Source organism: Pteropus medius, unplaced genomic scaffold (assembly GCF_902729225.1).
Source record: "Pteropus medius unplaced genomic scaffold, Ma_sr-lr_union100, whole genome shotgun sequence".
NCBI classification, from domain to species: domain Eukaryota; kingdom Metazoa; phylum Chordata; class Mammalia; order Chiroptera; family Pteropodidae; genus Pteropus; species Pteropus medius.
This window is the reverse complement of record NW_024344371.1, coordinates 7589493-7607862: the sequence shown is the minus strand read 5'-3', so window position 1 is coordinate 7607862 and position 18370 is coordinate 7589493. Positions and strand designations below refer to the sequence as shown.

Below are 18370 nucleotides of genomic sequence, written 5' to 3'. Positions count from 1 at the left end.
GAAAAAAAGAATTAAAAAAATGAGGATAGTTTAAGGGACCTCTGGGACATCGAGCATAACAACATTCGCATTATAGGCTTACCAGAAGGAGAAGAGAGAGCAAGGGAAGAAATAAAGATTGAAAACTTCTTTAAGCAGATGAAGGAAATAGACATAGACGTCCAGGAAGCACAGTCTCAAACAAGATGAACCCAAAGAAGTTCACACCAAGACACATCATAATTAAAATGCCAAAGGTTAAAGACAAAGAGAGAAGCTTAAAAGCAGCAAGAGAAAAGCACTTAGTATCTACAAGGGAGCTCCCATAAGACTGTCAGCCAAATTTTCAACAGGAACTTTGCAGGCCAGAAGGGATTGGCACAAATATTCAAAGTGATGAACAGCAAGGATCTACAACCAAGATTACGCTACCCAATAAGGCTATTATTTAGAACTGAGGGTGAGATAGAGTTTTCCAGACAAGAACAAGTTAAAAGAGTTCATTATCACCAAACCAGTATTACAAGAAATGTTGAACGTAACATTTTTTTTACTTTATACTTGAGTTTTCTAAATTTTTCTTCAATAAACTGCTATAACTCATAATTGGAAAAAAAATTACAAATTAGAAATTAAAAATTTTGTAACCATAGAAAATGATGCCCAAGACTGTCTTTCCGCTTATAACACCAAATGTTTGATTATTAATTAAATCGTAATTAAAACACTGTGACATATGCCACCCAGTCAAATGTGGACGTGTATATATTAAAAAAATTAGAAAAGACAGTTTTCAGTTTCTCTTTTTAAAGGTTTGTGGAATTTTTTTTTTAATGATAAGAACACTGTCAAATAAAAGAAAATTTGATAAAAACAAAAGTAAAGATAATAAAAAAACCACACATAAACTCACAACTCAGAGATAACCACTGTTAACAACTTGGCATATTTCTCTAGCTATGCCTAGTTTTTGAAATAGCATATTCAATCTTGTAGTCTTAAAACAATTATTTTAAGAACTATTTTGAAGGTAATATTTGTAGAAAATTTGGAAAATAAAGGTAAGTATTCAAAAAGAAAAATTCTATCAAAGTTAGTCACTGTTAACATTTAGGTGTACAGCATTTACACACACAGATGAAGAGATAAGAGGGATCATAGTGTAAAAAATGTCATCTAAGTTTTGGCTCGAATATCACCTATCCATAGACTTTCCTTATCTCAACAAATTTAACTACCAACTCCAAGTTAAGACATTATCACTTAGTTTTATTTGCTTTATATCAGTTAATACAGTTTAACATCATTCTGCTCATTTGTTAGCTTATCTGCTGTTTTACTGTTCCCACAACATGAATGGAAATTCAATGAGAGTAGGGGCCTTCCATAGCATGTTTACTATGATATTCTCGATGTCTAGAACAGTAAAGTCCCTCGGCAGAGACAAAGGAAATATTTATCAAACAATTCAAGGAACAGTGTAGTAAACTACCTTTCACTTTATAATATGAACATTTCCCGATGTCATTAAATAAGTCTTCTACAATATTTTAAATAATTCAATTGTATCCTATCTTACGGAAATGTCATAATTCATTTACCAATCCTATTGTTGGAAATTTACGTTGGTTCTCAAAATTTCATTATTACAATTGCTTCTAAGATTTTACAACTTCAATTACTTCTTTGGGATGAATCCTTAGAAGTGCTAGGTCATAGGCATTTTACTAAAAAAAGAAGCAACTTTTTATACCATCTAGCAAACTTGCAGCAATTTATAATTCTAATAGCGGAGTATAAATGCACCAATTAATTTGCTTGTAACCGTGGCACCATATTTTCTAAATCTTTGCATTATGTTAATCTTCATTTCTCTGATTATTGAAACTGAAATTTTCTTTTAATGTTTTTGAGACTTTTGAACCAAAACTTCACTCTTTGACTTTCTCAACTTATCAGAAGAAAATATAAACATGTCTAGGAAAGAAAGTCATCACTATTTTATGTAATTTTAAGTCGTGGATAGGATGGGCCAGATAAGAATATTTATATCATTAAATAAAGAAAAATACCAAGGCACTGTTCAGTTTTCTTAGTAACATTCCCATTTTCTTGGAAACTCAACTTCCATTGCACTCTCTTAAATGATAAAAATAACACAAAAAAAATAAAACTTACTTCCACTGTTTGATATATTGTAAAGGATTAAGGTCGCATCCTGCATCAGTTAAAGCTTTTTTGTATTGCTCCAAATCGGCCTGAAATAAACAAACAATGACATGACACAAAGTTTTACTTTCATTAAAGAGAAGACTGTTTTGTTGTCATATGATTATTTGAAAAGTTAGACCAAAGGCATGAGTTTAAATTTGAGGCACTCAAGTAGAGTTGTATCTTAAGTAAGTATCCAAGTGAGCACCTGAGACAAAAATCACATATAATAAAAATTACCTTTGATAGGCTCCCAAATCACCTATAAAGCACAGTATTTTGTCATTCATCAGTAAGTCGAACAGAGTCAGTTTTTTCTCTACTTTTGAAACAGACTGCCTTTCCTTGGGATAAGCCTTAGATGAATGATCCGGCTTGACCAAGAGTATTTCAAAACAATAAACCCAAAGGGAATGACACTGACTGACGGGAACTGCAGATTCAGGTTTCCCGTCACATATTCATTCTAGAGGTCCAAATTCATTAACTGAGAAGGAGGTGTCTTACACTTTTTAAATAGTTGTTTTCTCTTTCTTGTTCTTTTTATTCCCTGATGAGCAAGTCTAGTTGAAATTGTGTAATTTATAAGAGCCTATCATAGTAGTCCATTATAAAATTTTATAAGAGAAACTTTTAAGCTAAACTCCAACTAGAAATGTTTACTACTTTGCATTTTTAGAGGCTATTAATCTGACATCAGTAGTCATAATTTGCTTCAAGCCTCTTAACAATCACTTAAACTTATGAAAAGACATAATCCTTACCCAAAATAAATAAAAATAAAATAATGTGGTTAACTTTAAAAAATTCTGAATTAAGTTTTAAAATCATACATTCTTCAGTAAATAGGCTATTAGAATCCCCTAAAATACAGGTATATCCCCATTAATGACAGAGATATTTCAAAAAAGAAAACTATACTTTCTTACTGAATTAAAATAAAGGCTAAAAGATGTATTCCTAGGATAAAGCCAAATTAGCCTAAAGTAAACATGGGTTTAGTTTGCTTCGTTAACACACCAAAAATTTTTGACCAAAAGAAATGCCGATTATAATGGATATTAAAAAAATAAATGCTACCAGCAAAGGAAGAGTTTACAAGAGTCATATCATTCCAGATGTCATCTCCAAAATTCTTATGATTATTGCTTATCCAGTAAAATCATACTGAGTTAACAGGTCTCTAACCTAGCAACAAGACTGACACCAATATCACTGTTTCCTTAACAGTAAGTTAATTACCTATACATTAAAATTTTTTTTCCTCAAAAGCAAATGATGGCTCATTATAAAAAACAGAATTACCCACAATCCATGCTTTTAGTGAGAAAAAATAATCTAGCAGGAAAATTGGTCATTTTCCAATCATTTTTAGAAATGTATTGATATAAAAGTGGTTATTTTGTTGCAATACGAAATATCTCAACTTCATTTTTATATGAATCTTATGACAATCTAAACTTTAATCTTACTAAATTACAATATTTACAGAACTTTCTGCAACATTGGATATTTTCTCTCAAGTGACTCCTCTATATTCTGTAATGGACGTCAAATTGTTTTCCTTTTAAAGAAAGGAATGAAGTAGTTATTTGGCCATAGTGATGTTTACTTCATTTTAGAAACAAACAGTTGTTTCTACTTCTTCTCAACAACTGAATACAGAGGACATACCTCAGAAGGTGCTTGCTGTGCGCTTATGTAATAGATAAGAAACAGCCTCATTTTATCTTCTGGAGTTCCTGCTACGTAGGGGAAAACAGAGTATTAAAAAAAAAATACTCTTCAAAATTCTGGTAGAATTTAATCAACACAAGTATACAAAAATTCAAGGCATATATAAATGTGAGTAGACAAAATATGGTCCTTGATTTAGCTGATTTAAGGTTACAGGCACTATCATTATAACCATGTAAAACATAGATATGAAAAGATGAACTGCTCTGGGATGAAAAGGATGGGATATGGAAGTATCTCCATTCTCTCTTCCAAACTGTATATAATGTTTAGATTTACCTTTTAGATATAAACTCAAAAAGGAAGAAAGGTATAGGTAGGTGATCATACAATTCTAAAACAGGATACTATTGAGGTGGGAAGGAGATGTTAGTAGTAATAATTATGTAAGCACAACTGGTATCAAAATGGGACTGTCCTGGGAAATTGGCTGCATGGTTACCCCAGGGATTAGGGTATGAAACCTTTCTGGCTAAAATCACCTAACTGAGCCTAAGGTCAAACTTCACAAATTGGAGTCACTAGATAAACATGTTTCCTCTTTCTGAAGGGTATTATATTACTTACATAAGGTCTGGAAAAACAATACATTCATATTAAAATAAACATTGCTGTACTATGCAAAAATATATTTGCCTGAAATTTTAAGATAAAACATAAGATTTCAAAGAAATTTCTTGCTTGCAGTGGGTGCTTCAAGCTACTACTCCTATTACCCAAAGCCCAAAACTGTCCAGAGAAACTCATTTATTCTTCCCTCTGCTAGTGGGCATATCTGGTGCACAGTGATAAAGGTTATAGGTAATTGGTCATAAGTTAACACAGTTTCACTACTCAACAAATAATATGCACTCTCACTTCAAGTGTGTCCTAATACTCAAGAACTTGAATTGTTATACTTTATTATAGAATAAAAACTAGTTTTTCAAAAAAACATGACTGATGAACCACTGATTTTTTAAATATGGCTTAGAATCCAGACACTCATTCTCAAATTATCCTTACTCTCTATATATGACAAAGATCAATAATCAGTTTTCCAAAGTTCTCATGTTTGCAAATAAATATCGTATCTTGGACATTCTGAATATTAGGTTATGAGATTCAAGGTCTTGTTTAAATCCTAAGAGAAAGCTAATATTTTTGTTTTTTGCAGGTAATTAGGCTGGTTGGGTTCAGGCTAAAGTTCCTAGCATCTTTCCTGTGTGTTGTGGTTCCATTACAGATTCTATTTTCAAAACTTTTGCAGTGCTACTAGGATCTATCTTGCTACCCGGTGGCCAATATGGGAACTGGGAGGTCATCTAGCTCTTTACTTTTCAGTCTTTGGAATGTTGTTTAGGATCACATTCACATATGTGCAGTTCAGGAGTGAGCCCAGGAATTCATAAACAACTGTATGGGGTTGCTTTCCTGAGCTCCTTCCTCTCTGCAATCTCCCTGACACTTCCAGTTCCCTTAGCCCTCCCCTTTTTGGTTCTCCAGCCAAAATGCTTTGGCTTTAGTTACTCTGCTCCATTGTGCATTTCCTGCAACTCTGGCTAAGCAGCTAGAAGAAAAAGAGAAAGGGGCTTGCTCCAGCCTCTTGGGACCATGGCTCCTAAGACAGGAGAGGTTCTCCTTCCTCAGAGTTTAAGGGGCTTGTGGGTCTCTGCTGTTGCTTTTAATATCCTTGGCATCTAGCATAGCCTTTTCTAATACTAGGCACTTATTCTGCTTAGAGAAGGAACAGTTCTCACCTTTCTTCAAGGAGAAACATATTTTATAGTTGCTATAGTGTTGATAAATGCCCCAAACCTCTGCTAAGGATTTAAAGAGTCATATGATGGCAAGGCTTATAGAATACCCTCATGCTTACAATGACAGCAACCACAGGGGAACCAAATGGAAATTGTAAAAATGTATCCTTTACAACTGCCAGTACTCTAGAGCCTGCAGATATAGCCTGGGTTCTCTTGTAACACCTAAGTTTCTACTATAACTGCTCTCTCTTTTAAAGTCAGAGTTTCCAGGCATCTTTTATACTTTCTCTCCCTACCTCAGCCCTAGAATCGCCCACTTCTCCAATGAATCCTAATGTAAAATGTTATTTATAAGCTAAAATCTTTACTATTAGGGTATTGTTGCTCCCAGATGTACACACACACACACACACATGCATATCTATATTTACTTCTCTGACAAATATAGAGTGAAACACTAAGTCCAACCCAGTACCTCCAATTCCAATCCAACATTACTGGGATCATTCTAGTTTTCTCCCTTTCCATATTTATAACTTCCTTCTCTGACAATGGGAAACCTGGATCCCTTTATATTATCTGATCTATTTACTAATTTAACCAGTCCTCTGTATGGAACAAATATCCTATTTCTGCTGCCATCTCCTTGACTGCATGGAAGCTTCCTCACTCCATTTGGGTTGTGATTCCCTGCAATGGACCCACCCATATGCCTGGCCATAGTTCTTACCCCATCTGAGCTGATGCTAGGTTGCTCCTATGCAGCAACCCGTTAGAGCTCTTACACTCTGCTGGATTGCTTCCACATGTGGACACTGTTCACTTCACTTAGACTTCAAACACCTCATGCTAGATCACTAACCCTCCTACTACTCCATGTGTAGATGCCCTTCTCATTCTTCTCAGGTTCCAACATCTTGTTCTGGGCTAAAGTGACGCCAGACTTCCATTTTGCATAAATGCCTACTTTGCTCTGCATTACTTAACATCTTTAAAAATAGTTTGAGAAAGTAAAGAGAAAGGAAGAAAAAAAGATTGTTTGCCTTTTTATCAACGCACGTATTTGCTTTAACATTACTCAAAAGTTATTGTAAATAACAAGGAATAGCTCCGAAGTAACGGACTTATATATATTCTGCACTGTAAAGTGCAAATACCTTCGAAATGTTATATTCTCACTACAAGCCTAACTTTTTAAAAGCGTGAGCAATACTTATGGCTTCTTAGAAGGTTTTATGAATAGAACCTTTAATTACAAACTGGACATTTTTTATTACTTGCCAATTTGAAATAAAGTCTAAAACTCATACCAGAGCTCAGACTCACAAACCATCATCATTCAGCTGAATAGCTTGTGTGAAAAATATAAGATGAATAGAGCTTATATGCTTTATATTCATTTTGGCAAAGAGGTGAGATTGGAATTGAAAACTACTTTGAAACGATCAATAAATCTCTCAAGTTTAGAGATTTTTAGAGGCTAAAATTCTATTTAGGTCTCACAATCATTATAATTGAAAACAGTAATTAGATTACACTTTCCAAGTACAAATAGTTTTAAGAAAATCTAACATACAAATATTTAGATAAATGTAAAATATAAAGGAATCGACCAAAGAAAGTTTCTTCAAAAGTTAATTCTCTAAATATTTAAAATAGAATTTAGTTTTAGATACATCTTTTTAGGAAATTCTTTAGGGTTAAACCAAAATAATTAGAAAGAGTATCATTTAGAGACACCTGCTTTGAATGTTATACCTTCAAATCTTCCTGGAACCAGCAGAAATTGAGCTTCAGATGTATCACTTTAAATTAATGAATATAAAAAGTGCTTAAACATCATCAAAGTTCAGTGAAATAAAATACAAATCATTTTCTCACTTTATAAACTACTATGCTACAAACTTCTCAACAGAAAATAGTTCATGTAATTATCTCATTATTAGCACAGATTGCCAGAAAAACAACAATTCTATTCAGATTTCACTCAAATTGAAAATGCTGGATTCATCAGATGTGAAACTTACATTAACTTCAAATTCATGATACATACCATCAGGATCTGATATTATATCTAGAAGAGATTTATCCAGAGTAGTTTTGCTCATTATTTTTTCTTCATATTCAAAATACACATCTAGTTTTCTTGCCTGTATCAAAATAAATATTAAATACTTCAATCAATAAAAACTATAGGGCCTCTCAACTTACAAGTTTCTATTTTCTATGATCGATTTAAAAAACAAAGGTTCATTTTCTAACAGAATTTAAAGTTTCTTATTTAGATCATGCACTTAATGTAAAAAATAGACTATTTTGTTTACCATATTTGACTTAAAACTCAAAATCAATTCTATATGTCATATTTATATTAGTAAAGATAAAAATCATACAAATCTCAATTACTATATGAATTAGTAACTAGCCCACAAATAGTATTCTAGTCCACAAATAGTATTCTAGTTCATGCAAATTAATGGTCATGTTATGGTTATTTTTTTTAGGGTACAAATCTACATATTTTCACATTAATTGGACAGAAAGTTATCCTAATTAAATTATTAGCAATGGTTTTTAAATAAAACTTTTTCCTCATTAATATTCTCGCTTAATACTTTGAAGTTTTAGATAATGGAAAAGTAGTCAAATAGCTTTTCTGTATACCTTTTCTAATTTAAAATTTGTTGATTAAAATTATCCAAATGAAATTAACACATTAGGATCCTCCAAAGTAATTAAAAATTGTCATTACCAAATATCTATTGCATTGTACTTCAGATAATACAAAAGAGAGAAAAGAATATGCTTTCTATTGAAGGTATTAACCTAAGAGAGAATAGAAACCATTTATGAAATAAATTACAATACTCAGAGATACCAATAAAGAACCAAAGTATAAATATAGAACATAAATAAATATATTAAGCTAAGGTGACAGAATGAAATAGTTCATCAATTGTAGAGGAGGACTGATGAATTTTGAGTCGAGCTCTGAAAGTGATTTGGCAACATGGAGAGTTCATGTCAGTTAAAGGGATCTTAACAAGACATAACTGGACTGCATAAATCTGGATGGTAGGCCAAGGGGTGATTTCATATGTGAGACAAAAAGAAATCAGTCAGAGGTGCTCAATCCCAACCACCTCAAGAGGCACACAAGACCACAGTTTTAAATAGATAAAATATTCAGTTGAAAAATCCAAACATAAAAAGGTATACATTGAGACCTGTCCTCATCCCTGTTGGTTTCCACCTCATTTCCATCTATTCTTATGGGTGTTTACTTTATTCCTTCCACAGTTTTTCAGTTTCTTTAAGCAAATAAAGTCTATTTTCTAATATTCCTCCATTTTCTGACACAAAAGATAATATACTCTATTCTTCTGTCCCTTGCCTTCACTCAATGATATATTCTACAGTAGTACATGAAGAATTTCCTTATCAATGAGCTCTTGATAAGATTAAATTAACTTTACAAGAGTTTTCCTTTTTATAAACTCTTTGGCCCTTCATCTTCTTTGGACTCCATTATAGGAGCTGTTTCAGCTACTGAATACCAAAACAGATGAGGTAAAGTCCGAGGAATGAAAAAATATAATATTAAAAATGGATGAAAGAAAGAGAAGAGAGATCCTAGTTAGGAGACCCGGGTAGTGGCTGTGGGAATGGAAAAGAAGAGACAAATATTTAATAATTAACATGAGAATAGATATGGAAAGCAAAGTAGTAAAGTCAAAGATAACTCCTGGGGAGCTAGGAAGCTGGCAGTACTGAACTACGTTGGTGTGAATATTAGATTCAGAAAGGCTAATTATCCGTAGATTGAAGCCAGAAATGGATGGGGTGGTTTGGGGAGGAGGATGTGATAAAATAAGACACTGACTTTCAGGCCCTCACAATCTGTTCCAGCCAACTTTTTCTGTTTTACCACAATACACTAGGATCAATTCCCTTTAGTCACATCAAATAACGCATTATGTAATGACTTTATGTTAAATGTGTGTATTCTTTTAACCCGCTACGCTTAGGCTTCAGGATTCTTAGCTTTTTTACGATATATTCCTCCTCCATCACCTGCCCAGTGAATCCTACTCATTTTCAAGGACTAGTTTCTTTGCAACTCTTTCTTCAATCTCTGTTCTTTCCCCTTCTTGCCCACTCCCTCTTCTTATCCTTGGCTGAACTTATTACTCTCTTAAATGTGTACCAACAGCACTTTACACACCTCTCCATAATAACTATGATCATACTATATTCCTCTCTTTTGTTTCTATGCTACCCTTCTAAAAGTATAAACTCCTTAGAGGGTGTCTAATGAAATGTTTAACTCTAAGAGTCTAATTAATGTAGCACCTGGCTCACAACAGGTACTTGAGAAAATATTTGTTTAATTTCTAAGCTAAGAGCAGGACATATACAGATCAAGTAGTCATCTTTGAAAGTCATGGGAGTAGATTAATGAACTTCTAGAAGTAAAAAAATTTAAAAAAACAAGTCTTTAGTGATTTAATAAAGTACACTGCCATAATGGAATCTAATGTCTGTACCTACATAAATCAGTGAAGAAACATGGTTCACTTATCTATGTAGCTATAAACATAGATTCATTTTGTTCTTCTTGATGTATTTACTTACACTTTAACTTCTAAGAAGCAATGGAAACAAAATCCAAAAGCAACTTAGTTTGATCGCTAATGGGCAGAGTGTTTCTTTTGGAAATGGTGAAAATGTAATAAAATTACATTATGGTTGTGGTTGCACAACTCTTGTGAATATATTAAAAAACAATGAATTGTGCATTTTAAATAAGTGATTATATGGTATGTGAATTATACTTCAATAAAGCAGTTAAGTAAAAGTAATTTAGCGTTTCAATATATTGATTGGGAGGGAGTCCCATGAAGGAAGGAAAGGAGTAGAGATTTTCTAACCTGCCTAAGAGAATTAGTATCTGCTCAGTGTCTATTATGGACAAGGAACTTTACTTAAAGCTATGGCTTTCGAATGTTTTTAAACAGAGAACCTGTTTAAAACAGAGGACCCTCATTCTCAAACCAAATCTTCTGCAGAACCCTAAACATAAAATAGATACAAGTGACCCATTAAATGTCTCTACAGAGCTCTAGGGTACCAGAGAACAGTGTTTAAAAACTACTAATTTAGATATTATCTCATTTTAATTTTCCAAATAACACTATGAGCCAAAAATTATTAGTCACATTTTAAAGATGAAGAAACAGACACAGAGAAAAATATTATTATTCAAGGTTACCAGAGAGGAAGTAGTAGAGAGTTGAGACTCAAATCCAAGTCAGACTCCAATGCACACCACAGATAAAGAGCAGGGAAAATTATATTTTCCTCAAGTACAATTTATTGCTTCCTTCGTATATGCTTTATGAAAGAAAGTATATTTGTCAATTAGTACATATTTGGTTTTTGTTGGTAATACACATAATTTATGTATATGTGGCAAAAGGTTATTTGGCTAGAGGTATAATATCTATAGGTCCTTTCTCAATTTCTTGAAATAAGGGATAATACTCAGAAGCAATTTCTATAATCACAAAGATTATTTTAATACAATATGAATTCAAAGAAGAAAACAATTTGGATAACAAGAGTTATATGGAAAACAGACAAATTAAAAATATAAAACAAAATAACAAGGTCAAGATAAACAGATTTTTGGTAGCTTCAATAAATATTAAGAATAAATGAGTAAGAAGGGAATTTTATAGAAAACCAAAGGACTATACATGGAACAGAAATTATACCTAGTGAACATAAATTCTGAGAGTCATGAAGGAATTTCTCAAAATTCCTTTAGAAGGGCTAAGAGAGGAATCTAATTTTTTTAAAAAGTCTAGTGTTTTTCTCCAAATTTCAGAGTTATCAGTGGACAATCAGGCTGATGTTTTTTCACTTTTCAGTACACTGACTCAACATTTGTTAAATTAACATCTCACACACACACGCGCGCACACGTACACAGCCTTTTTTGACCGGTGACAGCCTACTGGGTTTGGAAAGAATAGAAAGGGTGCTCTTAATAACCAGCTTGTCCCTTCCCTTACAATAATGAAAAACTCTTAAGAGTCATCTGGGATCTATAAGTACAGCTGACCTTTGAACAGGGGTTTAAACCGTGTGAGTCCACCTATATGCAGAGTATTTTAATAAATATACAGTTGGCCCCCATATCCCTGGGGTTTTCTGTCTGTGGATTCAACCAACCAGATTGAAAACGGTATTTGCAATTTTGAGTTGGGGGTGGATGGCGCCCCTAACCCTCGTGTTGTTCAAGGGTCAACTGTAGTACACATAATTTGCCTTTTGAAAATCATCTAAAACATCTGTCATGTGGCCCATACTGGAGATGAAACGAATTCCCTTTTCCTTCCAACAACTGAGAGGTATGTCTTCTTCCTCTTTACTGTTCCTCTTTCCATTCTAGCTACAGACGCCACCATTCTGGGACTCACTGCTAACTAAAATTCTCATTTCTCACTTCAATGACTGGTTGATGACAAAGTCTATATTGGTGTTCCTTGGCCTTCCCTCTTTTCTAAGCCCCGATTTTTACCCAACGCACTAGTCAGCGGTGAAAGTAAAAAAAAAAAGAGAGCTATACTTCCTTTTACTGTTAATAATCCAAATATCCTCTCCCCCTACTTCTCACAGGAAGAAGGGGATGATGGTAAACCCTTCTGTTGCAACATAACATTAGGAATATTCCATATTATGAATTTAAATAGTTTGTAGGAGACCTATCACATAATATCTACAGGAAAGTAGATCCTAAGCTAAAATGAACTTAGAATTATACCTTTAAGATATACCCCATACCTAGTTGAAGATCATTTACACCCTAGCGTTTCTTGTCATTTCTTCTTATGTTTACTTATCATTTGTCAGGGCTCTATATGGATATTACATCCTCCAGGTGCACAGCACCTGTATGCTGTATCATAATAGTCTGTGTATATGTCACTAGAGAATAAATTTGTAACTACTTTTTCATTATTGTATGCCTTGTGCCTTGCAAGATGAATGGAATTCTCAAAAATTCAGGTGCTTTTTATTAATAAATGAAATAGCACGTTAATATATTTTCAGTTATTTTGATGTATATTTTGTTGCATTTCAAACTGATGGGTTTGAATGGGTGTGCCAACATGAAAAATTATGTTGCAAAAAAACCAGATGATCCATGAAATTATATTTGGAGGTGCTCTATAACACAGGTGGCTGGAAATATTTACTTTGGGGCACTTGCCCATATGTCGGCATGACTTAGAAATCCTGAATAAAGTTCATTCTTATACCTCTTCCTACTTCTGTACAGAGGTGGGACAGTGTACTGGTATGGAACCTGGTTAAGATCTTCAATTTCTACCAAAGGCATCAACCTCACTACTTGGATATCTTATTTCTAAACATATGCATTTTTCTCTCAACCAAAACCAGTGAAATTCTGGCATCGCTTTGAATCACCATATCAGAACAGAATCAGAATGCGTAACTTCAACTTCTCTGTTATCTAATTCCTTATCAAAAGCCCAGTTTTAAAAAAGTGGTAATATATTAAAGAATGTGCAATTCTTTAATTCTAGATACTAAAAGGCTATAAACTTAGATCTTTCTACCCTGATAACTTCATTTAATTACATTTCTTCATTATTATTATATTTTGGCTTTCATTAAAGTTGCCATACCAAATCCATGATTGTAACTGATATTAAAATACTGCATCATCACATCACTCATTTTACTCTAGATAATGCCTGACATAGGCAATGCTAAGGAACACTTTGCTTAGAGTAAAAAACTGAAATTCTCCTTTTTGATAAGAAGTTTATTTTTAAACTTAATTGCCTCTTACTTTTTATCTTGGTTTTCAGAAATTTCCAAGCCAAATTTGAGAATTGCCATTATAACTATATAGCAACTATTCTGTTTCTTTTTCATTATTTTTGTCATATGTGCTATTTATTGAAAGCTGCCTTAAATCTATTTTAGAATAAGGAAACAACTCTAATTTATAAATTTATCATATCTATTGACTCCTACTAAAAATACTTAAATTCTGACTACAATGATCTATGTAATAAAAATGTACACGAAGTGGTCTTTATAGATGACAAGTGTTAAAAATACAAACATTAGCAACTTTATTATAATGAAATACCAAAAAACTGCTTTATCTGTATATTTCTGAAAAAAATAGAGATTTACATGACACTTGTAAACAATTATAAGTTTTATTTTACTAGGACATTTAGTTTTAATTTATACTACCAATATGTTGAACTCTTAAAAAGATACGCCAAGGAAAAGAGAAAATTAAATTCAAAGTAAGCAGAAGAATAAAAATCAGAGCAGAAATCAATGAAATAAGCAGAAATCAATGAAATTAAAAACAAGAAATAGAGAAAAATCACTGGAACCAAAAGCTGATCTTGGAAAAGATCGATAAAACTGACAAATCTCTAGCCAGGTTAACTCAGAAAAAGGGAGAGGGAACACAAACAACTAACATCAGAAATGAAAGAGGGGCCATCAACTGAGTCCATGACATAAACCAATTCCTTGAAAGACACAATCTACCTAAACTCACTAAAGGAGAAACATAATTAAGTTGGCCTATATCTATTAAAGAAATTGACCAATAATTAATAACCTTCCCAAACAGAAAGCATCAGGTCTAGATGGGTTCACTAGTGAATTCTATCAAACATTTAAGGATGGAATTATACTAATTCTCTATGTCTTCCAGAAAACAGAATGCAAATGAAAAACTAGATGCTCACCTGTTAATTCTGGAAACAAGGCAAGGATGCCCCCTCTCACACTCCTATTCAACATTATACTGGAAGCCCTAATACAATAAACATAAAATAAAAGGATATGCATTGGGAAGGAAGAAATAAAACTGTCTTTGTTTGCAGATGACATGACTGTCAATGTAGGAAATGCTAAAGAAACAACACAAAATTTCTGGAATAAGCGACTGTAGCAAGGTTTCAAGATACAAGATTAATACACAAAAGTCAAAGCCTACATGAGGAAAAAGGCAACGATGTCTCTTCACACTCCTTGTCAACATCATAGTGGAGGCCTTAACAAATGCAGTAAGACAAGAAAACAAACGGAATACAGCATGGGAAAAAAATAATACTGTCTTTGTTCACAGATGACATGTCTATATGGAAAACCCCAAACAAACTACGAAAAACTAATAACTAATTACAGCAAGGTTGCAGGATGCAAGGTTAATATATAAAAGTCAATTGCTTTCCAATACCTATGAACAATTAAAATTTGAAATTAAAAGAGCAATACTATTTCTATTAGTATTCAAAACATAAATAAGTGCAATAGTTATAAATCTAATGAAATATATACAAGATCTATATGAGAAAAACTATAGAATGCTGATGAAAGAAATCAAAGAATAACTAAATAAATAGAGAGATATTCCATGTTTATGAATAGTAAGACTCAAAATTGTCAAGATGTCCGTTCTCAATTTGATCTACAGATTCAATCCCAATCAAAATTCCAGCAAGTCATTTTGTAGATACTGACGAATTAACTCTAAGGTTTATATGAAAACTTGTAACACCCAAAAGAGCCAATGTAATATTCAAGGACAAGGGTCCCCAACCCTTTTGGCACCAGGGACCAGTGCTTCTATGAGAATCTAACGCCTGATGATCTGAGACCACGATGCTAGCACTGGGGAGTGGCTGCAAATACACATGAAACTTTGCTTGCTAGCCTGCTGCTTACCTCCTGCTGTGTGGCTTGTTTCCTAATAGGGGTTTAGGGATCCCTGTTCAAAGAGGAAAAAAAAAATGGAGGACTAGACAATACCTGATTTTTAAGACTTACAATAAAGCTACAGTAATTAAGATTGTGTACTCGCCAAAAAGTAGACAAATATATCAACGGAACAGAAAAGAGTGGAGAAATAGACGCACACAAAGTCAAAAGATCTCTGACAGAAAAGCAAATGCAATTCAATGGAAAAAGACAGTCTTTTCAAAAAATTGTGCTAGAACAGCTGGACATCTATCTACATGCAAAAAAATGAATCTACACACAGACAACTTTCACATGTATTAACTAAAAATAGACGACAGACCTAAATGTAAAATGCAAAACTATAAAACTCTTGGGGGATAACTTATGAGAAAATTTAGATGACCTTGGGCATATTGATGACTTTTTAGATACAACACCAAAGGCGCAATCCATGAAAAAAATAATCAATGAGCTGGACTTAATTAAAAGCTTCTGTTCTTTGAAAGACATTGTCAAGAGAATGAGAAGACAAGCTATAGACTGTGAGAAAATATTTGTAAAAGACATATCCTTTAATGGATTTAAATCCATTTAAATATGTCTTTTGTATTTCCAAAAAATACAAAGAACTTTTAAAACTCAACAAAAAGAAAACAAGTAACCCAATTAAAAAAATGGGCCAAAGACCTGAACGGACACCTCACCAAAGATACAGACGGCAAGTAGTATATGAAAAGATGCTCCACAGCATATGTCATTAGAGACCTGCAAATTAAAACAACAAGATATCTATACATACCTATTAGAATGGCTGAAATCCAATACTGACAAATGCCAGCAAGAACATGGAGCAACAGGAACTCTCATTTGTTGCTGGTGGGATTGCAATGATAATAGCCACTTTGGAAAACAGTTTGGTAGCTAGCAGTTTGTTACAAACCTAAACATACTGTTATATGATTCAGCAATCACCCTCTTTGGTATTTAGCCAACAGAGTTGAAAACTTACATCCACCCAAAACCTTCACATGAATGTCTATAGCACCTTTATTCATAACTGTCAAAAACTTGGAAGAAACCAACATGGAAGGATCTTAAGTGTATATTACTAAGTGAAAGAAGCCAATCTGAACAGGCTACACACTATATTATTCCAACTCTATGATATTCTCGAAGACAATATTGTGGAGACAGTAAAAAGATCAGTGGTTGTCAGGGATTTGGGGGCAAGGAAGAAGGGATGAATAGGTGGAACATAGGTGGTTTTTAGGGCAGTGAACTATTTTGTATAATACTGTAAAATGGTAACGAGTCTTTATACATTTGTCAAAACCCATTGAATGTATAACACAAAGAGTGAATCCTAGTGCAAACTATGAACTTTAGTAATAAGGTATTTATATTGGCTTATCAATTTTAACAAATGTACCACACTAATTCAAGATGTTAATAATAGGGGAATCTGGAGGTGAGTAGCTAAGGGAGTATAGGGAAATTCTCTGTACTTTTCATCTATTTTTCAGATGTAAAATGGCTTTAAAAAATAAAGCCTATTAAAAAAAATCGAAAAAAGGCATGTATATAATGGAAAACAAAAGAAAGGGTCGCATTTAATAAAGTACGTCTGCAAAATCTTGGGAAAATTTTTGTAGCTTTGAATAACAATCTTCCATTTTTACTTCTTCATGGGTATATATAAACTGACTCAAAATAATTTAGAGATTATTTTGCATGTGCTTCAAAATATATATACATACATACATATATATATATACAGTCTAACATTTATAATAGAGTATATAATACATTTGTTTGTGTGTATTAGTGTTTGCTACCAGTCAGTATGTAACCCTAGTGTGAAATTTGATTATCAGTACTTCAACATAACTGACCTTTAAAAAAAAATCCATTATTTTGAAAAGTGGGTGTTTTATGAAACTTAATTACAGTTGACTACTTAATTTTCATTTTCTATTTAAGCACTCATGAACAAAAAACACAAGACTATTTTTTAAATGAATGAAACAACAACAAAAAAAGATCAAATATTTTAATAAGACAATCAGGGGTCTGTACTTCCCTCTATTTTTTTGTTTAAATTACTTATGATCCTACAGTTGCTCCAAAGAGATTACAGAAGAGCAAAATAATTATCACTAAATTTTTGGTGGATACATTTCAAGGAATTACAATATGGCAGAGCATGAGACTTAAAAGTCAAAAGCCAAAGTTCAATTTCTGGCAGTTGGTCAATTATTCAATACCTCTGAGATTCATTTTCCTCTGTAGAACGGAGGAAATTATCTATTATGTTAAATTATCTGACATAAAAAAGTTTGTTCTTTCCTTGAAAAGGAAAAAAAACCACATGTTCATATTCTTCAGCCTAGGATTATGATCTGTGGACACTATGTTTGATCGTAAAATATTTGTGAAGTATAAAGCACTCTATAAGGCACTGTAGTAAAGTGAAGCTAATTTATATAGCATCTCAAAAGGCATGTTATTTTTAAAGTGCTCCAGCATTTGCATAACGATTACAGTGTAAATATTTTCACTAAGATTAAAGAAAGAACCAGCCACAGAACTGTACATTGTAGGTTATCAATAATTATATATTAAAGGGACAATGGCATTATCAGAAGGAGTCAGGTAAAAGAATGTGAAGCTCTTTAAGGCATTTCTTTAAATGAGACGTTCTTGGCTTCACTTGATAAACTGATTTGGACTGAAACTGAATAACAATGATAAATGGCATGGCAAAAAAAACAAGACAAAATACAGAAAGTTCCAAGTCTGAGTTCCAACCCTGCCATTAACTAGGAAACATTTAACTTGTTTTGGAGCTAAGAGAGGGGTGTCTTGGTTCCTTCATTTATTAAACAAGAGTA

The 18370-nt window shown here is 32.9% G+C and overlaps 1 protein-coding gene across 3 annotated transcripts in view; it reads right to left on the bottom strand.

Moving 5' to 3' along the window:
* SCFD1 (sec1 family domain containing 1) overlaps window positions 1-18370 on the bottom strand; it is an 87837-nt gene that overhangs the window by 26309 nt on the left and 43158 nt on the right. For all 3 annotated transcript variants that reach the window (XM_039870458.1, XM_039870459.1, XM_039870460.1), the window contains 3 exons: window positions 7723-7819; window positions 3865-3935; window positions 2158-2237 (listed from right to left, as the gene is read on the bottom strand). In XM_039870458.1, coding sequence (XP_039726392.1) covers window positions 2158-2237; window positions 3865-3935; window positions 7723-7819 — 248 coding nt within the window. The remainder of the gene's footprint in view (window positions 1-2157; window positions 2238-3864; window positions 3936-7722; window positions 7820-18370) is intronic.